The sequence below is a fragment of the Arvicola amphibius genome, chromosome 6 (genome assembly GCF_903992535.2).
Source record: "Arvicola amphibius chromosome 6, mArvAmp1.2, whole genome shotgun sequence".
In the NCBI taxonomy this organism is placed as follows: Eukaryota; Metazoa; Chordata; class Mammalia; order Rodentia; family Cricetidae; genus Arvicola; species Arvicola amphibius.
Genome location: NC_052052.2, coordinates 85,239,867 through 85,250,800, shown reverse-complemented (window position 1 = coordinate 85,250,800; position 10,934 = coordinate 85,239,867). Strand labels below are relative to the sequence as shown.

The 10,934-nt window shown below is 41.1% G+C and overlaps 1 protein-coding gene across 7 annotated transcripts in view; it reads left to right on the top strand.

Moving 5' to 3' along the window:
- The first annotated feature begins 287 nt into the window (after window positions 1-287).
- Wac (WW domain containing adaptor with coiled-coil) overlaps window positions 288-10,934 on the top strand; it is a 62,866-nt gene continuing 52,219 nt past the window's right edge. The window contains exons 1-3 of one of the 7 annotated variants that reach the window (XM_038332768.2): window positions 288-683; window positions 1,627-1,663; window positions 3,104-3,299. In XM_038332768.2, coding sequence (XP_038188696.1) covers window positions 3,161-3,299 — 139 coding nt within the window. In that variant the 5' untranslated portion in view covers window positions 288-683; window positions 1,627-1,663; window positions 3,104-3,160. Of the gene's footprint in view, window positions 684-804; window positions 1,259-1,422; window positions 1,524-1,626; window positions 1,664-3,085; window positions 3,300-10,934 lie in introns of those variants that run through there. The other 6 variants (XM_038332770.2, XM_038332771.2, XM_038332766.2 and 3 more) reach the window with 6 other exon arrangements.

Below are 10,934 nucleotides of genomic sequence, written 5' to 3'. Positions count from 1 at the left end.
ATCGCCAAGAAGAGGCTGTTGCTGATGTTTCTCCTCCCCGTGTATCCCAAATAATTTATAGCAACCTCACTCAGCACACCGCACCGCTTTCTTTACCGCGGCATTCTCCAAAGGATTTTCTCCCAGGGAGAGGAAGAACGTCGCGGTGGGGAGACTCCGTACCACCTTTCCGCTAGGCACTTAGATCTCCAGCGCCAAGGACGGCGCCCAAGCTGGGCAGGTGACTGCACCCGGCCGCGCTTCCGGGTTCCAGTGGTCGGTTGAGGGCGACTTCCGCCGCGGCCCACCGAGGCTCCCCGGCAACCGTCCGGGCCGCCCAATTAGGGGCTTTCCGACCCCAACGCGAAGCCCGAGGGGCGGGGGCCGCGGCCGACTCGCGGAGGGCACCCCGCCCCCGCCGCCGTTGCGCCTCTGGGCGCACGCGCAGCTGCCGCCGCTCTGCATTTAGTACGCTATGGCGTCCCTCGCGCCCCACGGTTCTCCTCCCGAAGGCGGCTCCCACCCCGCGCAGCCCGGAGGCCCCGGGGCCCGTCTCTCGCAGGCCCCCGAGCACGACTACCCCTAAGGTGGAACGGGAGTGGCCAGATTCGAGAGTGAGGAAAGCAGCAACCGGAAAGGGCTTGCCGGGTCGCGGGACGACGAGCCCAGGCCTCAGAGGAAGAGGAGGGCGGGAGCAAGCCGAGGTTTGCCGAAGGCGGCGTTCTCAAGCCGCGCGGGGTGGGTAGGAGGGGGGGTGTGGCGGAAACTGCCGAGCTTTTCCGAAGGCGGCCACGGCCGAGTTGCCCGGATGTAGTTGGTGGATCGGCGGCGGCGGTAGCAGCGGCAGCGGCAGGAGGCGGCGAGCTTTGAGGACCCGGCGGCGGCGGGGGGAGGAGGGCAGGCGGTGGCGGAGCGGGAGGAGGGGAAGGTGCTGGAGGTGCTCGCTGTCTGCGCGGGACCGGAACACGGCCTCTCTCCCCTCCCCCCGGCTCGCGCTGCCGCGGTGTAGTTGGTGCAGCTGCCCCGGCCGACCCTAAGCGGTGGTGACGGAGGGAGATGGCCCGGGAGCGCGGGCGCCAGTAACGGGGAGGTGCGGCGAGCCGCCGAGGGCGCGCCAAGTCCTGGTGCCGGGGCTGCCCGCCGCCCGCCCGCCTCCCGCGCGCGCGCCCGCCCGCCTGCCCGCCTGCCTCGCGGCAGCTCTCCCCCTCCCCGACACACACACACACAGCCGGGCATTGATGGTAATGTATGCGAGGAAACAGCAGAGACTCAGTGATGGGTAAATCGTCTTTTCGTTTCGGGCCGGGTCGGGCCGCGGCGGAGGGCGGGCGGGCGGGCGGGCGTCCTTATCGGGAGCTGGCCGCGCCGCCATTTTTGTTGTTAACCCCGATCGGGATCGGGCGGAGGAGGCGGCGGGCTGGGTCGGGCGGACAGGCGGGCACCCTTGGGGGGCAGGCGGGCGCGGCGAGCGGGCTGCGGCTGCGGACCGGATACCGGCCTGGGCCTCTGAGCCCGGGGATTGTCCGCGGCGCGAATCCGCTCCGGTACGTTTGGTTGGCGGCCCGCGGGCAAGGGCGGCCGGGGAGACCTGCTTTCTTCGTTTCCCGCGGTGTCTCACGCCACGGCCCCCTTCTTACTGTTTTTCAGCTGTCACGACCGGAGGGGGGACTCTCAGCCTTTCCAGGTACCAGCCGATCCCGGGGTGGAGGGATTGGAAGGGGCCGGAGGGGGAAGGGAGGGACTGCTACTCGAGCGCAGGCTTCAGAAGTCGCTACAGGCCTTTCGGTGCAACAAATCCGAAAGTAGCACGACTGACCCGCTTAAAATTTGGTATTGGGTTCCATTAGTACTCTCCAAACTCCTCTAAGGACTTAGCTTGAAAGGTGGCTAGAAGTTCAGGGTTTTTCTTTTTTCTTAAAGAAAAAATACAACCAGGAAGACCTAGTTTGGTTTGAGTGGGAAGGAATCGCTGGGGTGTAGCGAGAGGTGACTTCAGAGACACATTTACTTATTTGTTTTGGGGAGCCAAAAGATAAATGGGAAGGTTTTAAAAGTAGATGAAAAGGAGAAGTACCTAAGTGAATTACATTTGTAAACTATCCTCTTACCATTTTAATTTCTAGTTCAAGTTAGCCTCTTTCAAGGGAAAGGTTTTGTTTTTGAGTTAGTTTAAATGTTACGTGGGCGCTTCATACTAATAGAAATGACTCTGCGTGTCTGTTCTTACGGAAGTGTTTGCATGGGAAGTTTTAAAGATTTTGCTGAAGTGTCCTTCAAAACAGTAGCTGTCTGATGACAAAAGAAGTAAATACTTAATGCCTCTGATCAATTTTAAAAGGTGAAAGAATAGGAACAAGACTGGCTTCCAGTTTTACTCCTGTCTTAATCTTGTGAGTGCTGGGTTACACGTGGGAGCCACTAGGCTGGCCAGAGAGCAAGCATGTTTCTAGCCTGATGCTTGTGTTTAGGAGCTTGCCAGATGTCAGTGTTTGCATGTGTCAAAGATTATGACCCCTCCCCAATGAACTACTGGTGAAGAACTGATACATTGTGTTCATCTTAAGACACTGGCAGAGTAAAACCATTCTTTTAAGGGCATTTAGAATTGCCCTTCTTTAGAAGAATTGCTCACGTATCAGTTTGTTTTTGTCAAATATTCTTACAGTTTAAAGAGTATTTTATCGCTGAAAGAGCTTGTAAATTAAGATTAGTGCTAGTGCTCTTTCTGAATCAAAGAAATGAAAAAACTTGTCTTTTTTAAATTATAATCTTAAAACTTGCATTTTTATTGATGTGCCTGAGTGCATTAGCTTCAGAGCATAAATGAATTGTAGTTTAAGCTTTCAAAATGATTTTAGTTTCAAAGTTTGCCAAGATACTTGTTTTTTAAAGTTTACATAATAGGACCCCCCCCCCTTTTGTGTTTTGTTGTTAGATTTGTTATCAGGAGTTGCATAGTAACTCTTGAACATGTAGATTTTCACTGAATGAGGGAAGTATTGAAAATGGAAATAAGTGAGTTTTGATATAAGTGAAGTTAACACATCGAAATTTGTAATTTAAATAGGTAATTGAGTTTAAAGTTTCAAATTTTCTCTTTCATTGGGGGGGTGATGTTTTACAGGCACTTAAGTATTCGTCAAAGAGTCACCCCAATAGTGGTGATCACAGACATGAAAAGATGCGAGACGCCGCAGATCCTTCACCACCAAATAAAATGTTGCGGAGATCTGATAGTCCTGAAAACAAATACAGTGACAGCACAGGTCACAATAAGGCCAAAAATGTGCATACTCAAAGAGTTAGAGAAAGGGAAGGTGGTAAGTAGCTTTCTGGCCCAAACTGTCATGTCTATTTACTTTTAGGATTAAAGGAACAGTGGTGCCTTTAGCATGTCCAGCTTAAGGAAGTTACTGTGTGTTGATGTTACCAAGTTTAGATTCATTTTGTTAAATTCAGCAGTCCTTGTAGGAAAATGGTATTGGCATGCTCATAGACTAGTGTTTGATGATAAAGAGTACATTTACAAATACAATCTTCTAAATGTTTACTAATGACAACAGAGTTCATGAACAGTTTTCCAGGAAAGGAACTTTGAGTTCTTAAGGATTTCAGTTTAGTTTGAAGTCTTTGGTGCTTCAGCTTATTTCCTAAGTTGTTCAAGTTTTCTTTTTTCTTTATCTTTTCTTTTTTTTTTTTTTTTTTTTTTAGTTATGCATTTAAAGAGGAGGTTTATACATTTAAAGAGGAAGCTTCTCAAGGTGGCTTTTTTGTGATTCAGGAAATTTGTTTTTGTTGTAACCATTTAAAATCCCCCCTCCCCCCAGAGTTTCTCTATAGCTTTGCAGCCAGCCTGTCCTGGAACTAACTCTTGTAGACAAGGCTGTCCTCAAACTCAGAGATGTGTCTGCCTCTGTCTCCCGAGTGTTGGGATTAAAGATGTGTGCCACCACTGCCCATCTGTAACCATTTAAAAATTTCTAGCCTGTTTTTTCCCCCTAGCGTCCTGTTAAAGTTTAATTGAAATACTCAACTTTAAAGATAGTCTTTTTTAGAAATTTTTATTTTACCTTTTGAGATAGGGCCTCATATAGTGAGGCTGACTTCAAATGTGTTATTTAGCTAAGGATGATTAAGTTAGCCATATTTCTTTTTCATATGCTGATACCTTCTTGTTACCTGCTCAAAGTGTGGTGGGAACTGGGAGTAAGTACATTTGTAGACTGACTTTGCTCACAGTTTATAAATGTAGCCATTTGCTTCTAAAGACCACTTTGGTGGGATATAATAATTTCACTAAGGTCTTTAAAAGCCATATATTTTTCTTTCATAAGACCTTATTACCTTAGTAGATATCATTTAAAATGGTATTAGTTGAAAACTAGAGAAGGTCCACAGTAGTATACCATGGCTTTTTGATTTTACTTTTGACTAGTTCTTAATGCCTTTAATTACTTTCAGAAAATATTTTGCATCTTCTAGTTTACTCTTATTATTTGTTTGTTTGCTTTTTGCCTTTTAGGGTAGAATCAGCTACACTCATTGTGATTATGTATTGAGAAATATTGGCTTCTGCATAATTACTGGGTTGAGGAATTAATAATGGTCAGAAGATTGCTTTAGGATGGAGTATTGCATGGGAGGAAGATAGTTGTGTGGAGTAGTTTTGTGCAGATAAACTACATGTTAAAGTGGCAAGTTAGCTAGTGTTAGAAAATCTTGGGTACCAAAATGATGATTATCAGTTTTATGGATACATTTTCTGTCGTATTCCATGCATCCTTGCGCAGTACTATTGATCACTCTCTTTAGTGCTCATTTTACACATTAACTTTTAGAAGGCAAGAGTAATTCTACTTTTAGTATACTTTTTGGTAATTGACACAAAAGGATATGCTACTTGATCTGATAGACTCTCGAGTTGTTTTTTGTAACAACTGATTCCAATTACGCATTCATTGCAAAATCCAGTATGAAATTAATTTTACACACATACTCAAGAAAACACCTATAAATGATTTTATCTATTTATACTGAGGCAATAATTTCCTTTAGAGTTGAAATAATTCTCACTAAATTCTGTTGTTTATTTGGATGTGAATCATGTGCTAAGAGTTGTGTGATGGTCTTAGATGTCAAGCTTATGATGTGATCCTTTGCCTGGAAGTATTCCAGATTTTGAGTTTTTGACTTGACACTTAGGCCTAGTGGTGGTTTAGTTGCTCCCCTTTTTCTGTATTTGTTTTCTGCATTTTGATTTTCATTCACCTTCGTAAATGAACTCATACTTGTTGGCCTTTGTTTCTTATTATATCTGGGGTGATTAGTTCCATTTGCAAGCAGTTAGTCATTTTAATCTCTAGTCATTTGCTAAATTATACCTCACTTTGTAATTTACTTCTATCACTTTTGTGTTCTTGAGCCTAACAGATAGTATAACTCCATTCTTTCTTAGTCCTTTACACCAGGATAAAATAATCTTTGTGTTTGTTGTTTGCTTGCTTTTTAATGTTTTGGTTTTTTTTTTTGAGAGGGCCAAGGGGTCTCACTGTAGAGCTAGCTAGGTTGGAACTTGATATATAGACCAGGCTGGCCCCAACGCACAGAGACCCATCTGCCTCTCATAAAGTCAATCTTTATTCTGGAATTCCAGATATATCTTTGAAGTCCATTATACATGTATATTTAATGTATATTCTTTTGGGGGGGTAGGGATGTATATTTAATGTGTATTCTTTTGGTGGGGATGACAGGGTCTTACTGTGGGATTACCCTACTGCCTCTGCCTCCCGAGTTCTGGGATTAGAGGAGTGAACCACAGTTCTGGATCTGTTTTTATTTTCATTTTGTTCAAAACAAGAGAAAAGCAAGTCTTGAGGATTCTGAGTATTAAATAATTTAGGGTATGATGTCTTTGTAGGGAGGGATTCCATGGAACTTGTTCATAGAACTTTGTCTTGGGATATTCTTTCCCATCCTCCGCGAATTAGTGTGAAAAAGTATATTTGGAGGACTCGATAGATGCTTTTTTTTTCTGAGAGATGTCTCAACTGAGTATGTGTTGGTTCCTGAATTTGTGGGAATTTAGTAAAATTATGCATTTTATTACTTAAAGTTGGATTTTGTTGTTGTTATTGTTTTCTTTTTTGAGACAGGGTTTCTCTGTAGCTTTGGAACTTGTCCTGGATCTCACTCTTGTATAACAAGGTGGTCTTGAACTCACAGACATCCTCCTGCCTCTGCCTCCCACTGCCCGGCTTGAAATTGTTTTTAATGAAAGGAAAACTGCATGTATTGGAAAGTCAGTATTGCGTCTGAGGATTTGAGGTTTCTTAGGTGTGTATGTATATATGTATATATCTTATTCCATCAGTTCTAGAAATGTTCTTACATTCACTGTGTTTATTATTAAGCATATCTCATTAGAAAATCTGAAATGTTGTCAAAATGTTTAATTGAAAAGCCTTTTGGATAATACCTGTACAGCTGGTGACGTCTAAAGAGATACCCCAAACCTCAAAAGGTATTTAACATTTTTGTGTAATACATTAACATCTTGAAGAATTACTCAACACTGATCATTAGAAATATTTAAGTTTAATAGATAGTAGTTAGTGTAGCCTTGTGCTCATTTTAAACAGGGTTTTGAATTTACAGTAGAAACCACTGAGATACACTTGACCCTCATGTTAACATTGGAAATAGCACACAGGTAATATCTATTTTCACAATTTTACAGAGAGGGAAATACAATGGAAAACTAGTGTTAGGGGTGATTCTGGAAATTCTATGCTGGTAAGTTCTAAACTCAGAAGTGAGACAGACTTGTTTGGTAGTGTTTAATATGGGATACATTATTTAAAGACTTGGCTTTGATTGTTAATAACTTCAGCTTCCATTAATGATAAGTTTTTACCTAATTTGTTAGATATCAAAGTTAGGATAGTGGACATTATAGTACAGTATACATGTATAGCTTTAGGTCAAGTTGTTCTATACTAGTGCTTTCTATTTTAAAAGATGTTTCATCTTTAAGTCATACCACAAGTTTCTTTAGGAAGAAGCTGTACTCTTCCCACCAGAGGATAAAGCTTTTTTTATCTATTTCATTTTATAAAACGAGTTGTTACTTTGGTACAGAATTTAATACACTATTTGCATTTTAATAATTTGATTGCTAATGTAATTTTGGTCTAATGAAAATAGTTTCTTTAAAAAATCAATTTTTATAATATAGACAGAATTACATTACTCTTAGGCGAGTAAAAAAACGGGAAATATTTTATGATCAACAGAGCAAGATAGAAAGATGAGCAGTCTAATCTTTGTTGTTTTTGTTGTTGTTGTTGTCACAGGGTTTCACTGTAGTAGCCTTACCCAGTTTTGATCCTCCTGCCTCAGCATGCTTTTGATGCGTTTTATTTTTAATTACATATTTATGTGTATGGGCATATATGGAGGTCAGAAGTTCTCTCCTATGGTGTGGTGCCTGGGGATCCAACTAGGCCCTCTACCCTCTGAGCCTTCTCATCCCTAAAATGCTTTCATTTTTTGATCTTTTTGAAACAGTGGCCTTGAATACTGGCCTTGAATTCCTGATTCTCCTGACTATATCTTTGAAGTGCTGGAGCATATCAGCAATCTTAATATGCCAGTGATTCAACTCTGGGACTTTTTCCTTAATCTTAGAAAACACACAGGCTCCCATATGGTCTAAGAATGTGTGCTTGTAAATTTTGGTAATTATAACAAGTCATTTGTCTTAGAGCTTTTTGTCTTGCCGTTATTTTTACATTTCTGGTTTGCTTTTGAGAAACCGCATTTTTGAGTTATCTTTTATTGCATTTCTATTTGGGTAGTCCACTTTGACTGTTTAAGACAGTCTTAAAGACCTGATTTCTACTTAGCTGGATTAAAAACAAAAATGGGTATGACAAAAAAAAAATTGGAGTAACATATCTAGGACTTCTGCTCTATAAGTTACAAGAAAGTTATGATTGTCTTTGCTGAAAACAACTGTATTAGTGTGTGTATGTAGTGTGGTTTTGGGGTAGCATTTCAGTTGACTGTTGAAAGAGTGAAGATGACACTGAGTTGGTGCCTTTGAGACACTGTAGCAAGTGGTGTGACACTAATTCCCAATCATTCCAGAGCCTGGTATTTCAGGTTTTTTATATGTATATAAAATTGTGTGTGTGTGTGTGTGTGTGTGTGTGTGTCTGTGTGTCTGTGTGTGTCTGTCCGTCCGTCCCAATCCGTGTCCGTCCAGTCTCTTAAGGGTCTTAGGGACACCTTATTGTGGCAAAGTCCCTTTGTATTCTCATCTGTTCACAAAGCTGCCCTTTGAAATCAGTTCATAGCTTGTACTGGTCTACTGATGAAATTGATTAAAACCCTGTTGCCAGTTGTTAAAAGTAGCAAGCTAAGTCTTCCCTGCATATAAAACTTTATATCTGCCCTCAGATTATACATCCTAGTACCTAGACAAAGATGCTTTTGTGCGCACTGCCAACCTCTATGGTGATAAGGTAATCCTATAAAAGACCCTGAGTGGGTTTTTTTTTTCCCCAAATTTTTGCTACATAGTTTTTTTTTTTTCCATACAAGAACTAGAATGACTTAATTAAGGTGTTGGATAGCTCATGCCACTCTGAGGTTTAAGAGTTTTTCAGTGACTTCAAATTCTTAGTCTTGCTCTTACTATCATGAATGAATTGTTTGTTTTGAAGATGGGGTCTTATACTCTAGCCCAGGCTGGCCTTTAATTCGTGGCAGTTTTCCTGCCAGCTTCTGAGTGCTGGGGTTATATGCCATGTACTCCTGAATAGTTAAAATTTAGTATCAGATCCGGCTAGCTAGGTTTACTGTTTCATCTAGAGTTAGAAAGGAAAGGGGTGGATAGTTCGGTAAAGGAGAACTACATAACAGGCCTAAGGAATTTGCTCATATCCATTTTGCCATTACCAAATTTGGGGTTGGGGGTGATATGGGGTTTAAAGGCAAAAAGAAGTGTGGAATAATGGTAACCAGATTTGGCTGCTTGTCAGGATTGCAAGAACAACTTGCTGTGGCTTATTCTATAATATCTGAATCACTCTGAATCATAGTGGTTAGTTGATGGAATCTAGAAAATAGAATTTTAAATTAAATTGGTACAAATATATATATGCTACAAAAACTACAAATCTGATATGTACTCACTCATAAGTGACTTTTAGACTTACAGCAAAGAAAACCAGCCTTCAATTCACAATTCCAGAGAGCCTAGGTAACAAAGATGACCCTAAGAGAGACATACATGAATCTAATCTACATGGGAAGGAGAAAAAGACGAGATCTCTTGAGTAAATTGGAAGCATGGGGACCATGGGAGAGGGTTGGAGGGGAGGGGAGAGGAAGGGATGGGAGCCGAGAAAAATTTATAGCTCAGTATAAACAAAAAACTGGTTTAATGTAGATGTTTGTAATTTGCAGCTCTAGAGAGTTTCCAGCTCTCACCTTGACATGAGGAGTCTTCACATTAGAGTGATTATTTACTAGACTGTGTATTCTGTATTTTTTAAAACTTTTTAAAAAGGACTTTTCTATCACCTTATACTAATAGATAGTATTATTTGTATGTGTTTTAAATAGCGAACTTAATGTCTTGTGGCACAGGTATCTAGCTAATGTCTGACCCTAGAGAAGTTTCTAACCTATGTTAGCAACTGCATAGACCACTGGAAATAATGAATTTTGGTAATTATAGCCACTGTTGTTTTAGATAAAATTATTTTAAGCACTAAAATCTCCCCAACTCATGAAGTTGGCCTAGGATGGTTCAGTAGTAAACTTGGTCTTTTATGTTTGGAAATCAATCACTCAAGTCAGTGTATTTATAGTAACTTTAAGTACCACCTATTATTTTCTAAAATTTGAGATAATTCATGAGATCAAAGCACTTTGCTGTACAAGTCCAAAAGAGAGCCAAGTCCTGAAAGTTGTCTATTGACCATTACACTTAAGGTATAGCATGTACCTGGACTAACATCTCAAATGCACACACAATACACTTTTAGAAACAGTATTTAAAGGATATTTATTTTAGGCTGATAAATTAACATATGCCTAGATACCTTAAAAAATTATTCTTAATTTGTATGACGACAACATGTTTTGAAAAGTTCTGACCTACTTTATCTTCATAACTAGTTTATTCTGGTAACGATAAAAGCAATATTTATAAAGTATGATACTTGGACTGTTCCTACTATGAGGAGAGATGCATAAAACATTTTTTATTTAATATTTCTGATTTATAAGAATAATTTTGAATATTAATACATAAAAGACTGTGCCTGTTGGAGATTACTTGAATTGTAAAGACCCTTGAGGGTTGAGTAAATAAAGAACATTAATATTTTGATGTAATGATAAGAGACATCTTTTTGTTTTGTTTGGAATTCGGAGACTCTTTACGTAGCCCTGGCTGTTCTCAAATTGCATTGTAGACCAAGCTGGCCTTGAATTTACAGACAGATCCTGACTCTGCTACCCAATGCTGGGAACATGAAGGTTTATTACCACCATGCCTACCCAATGTTTATATGTTTCCTTGGCTGGCTTGGAAATTGCTGGCTTCTGATTCCAGTGTATGGGATTAAAGGTGTATGCCACCATACTGGCTGAGATCGGTTCTTTAAATTACCGCTCAATACCAGTGTTGGTTGTGCTTTGAAAAAGTGGAATAACATACGTGAGTTAAGAAACTTGGGCCAGACTTACTTTTTGAGACCTTTTCTTTAGTAGGCTAGGGTGGCCTTGACTTTCATATTATCCCAAGAGTAGCCTTGTCTTGATCTACTTACTCCACAGAAGCTAATTTCCTGCTTATTACTGAAACCTGTAAAATTTAAAATGTTGACTCCTTTGTTCCTATTTTATAGGTTTTGGATTAGAGTTCAAGAGTGAACCTT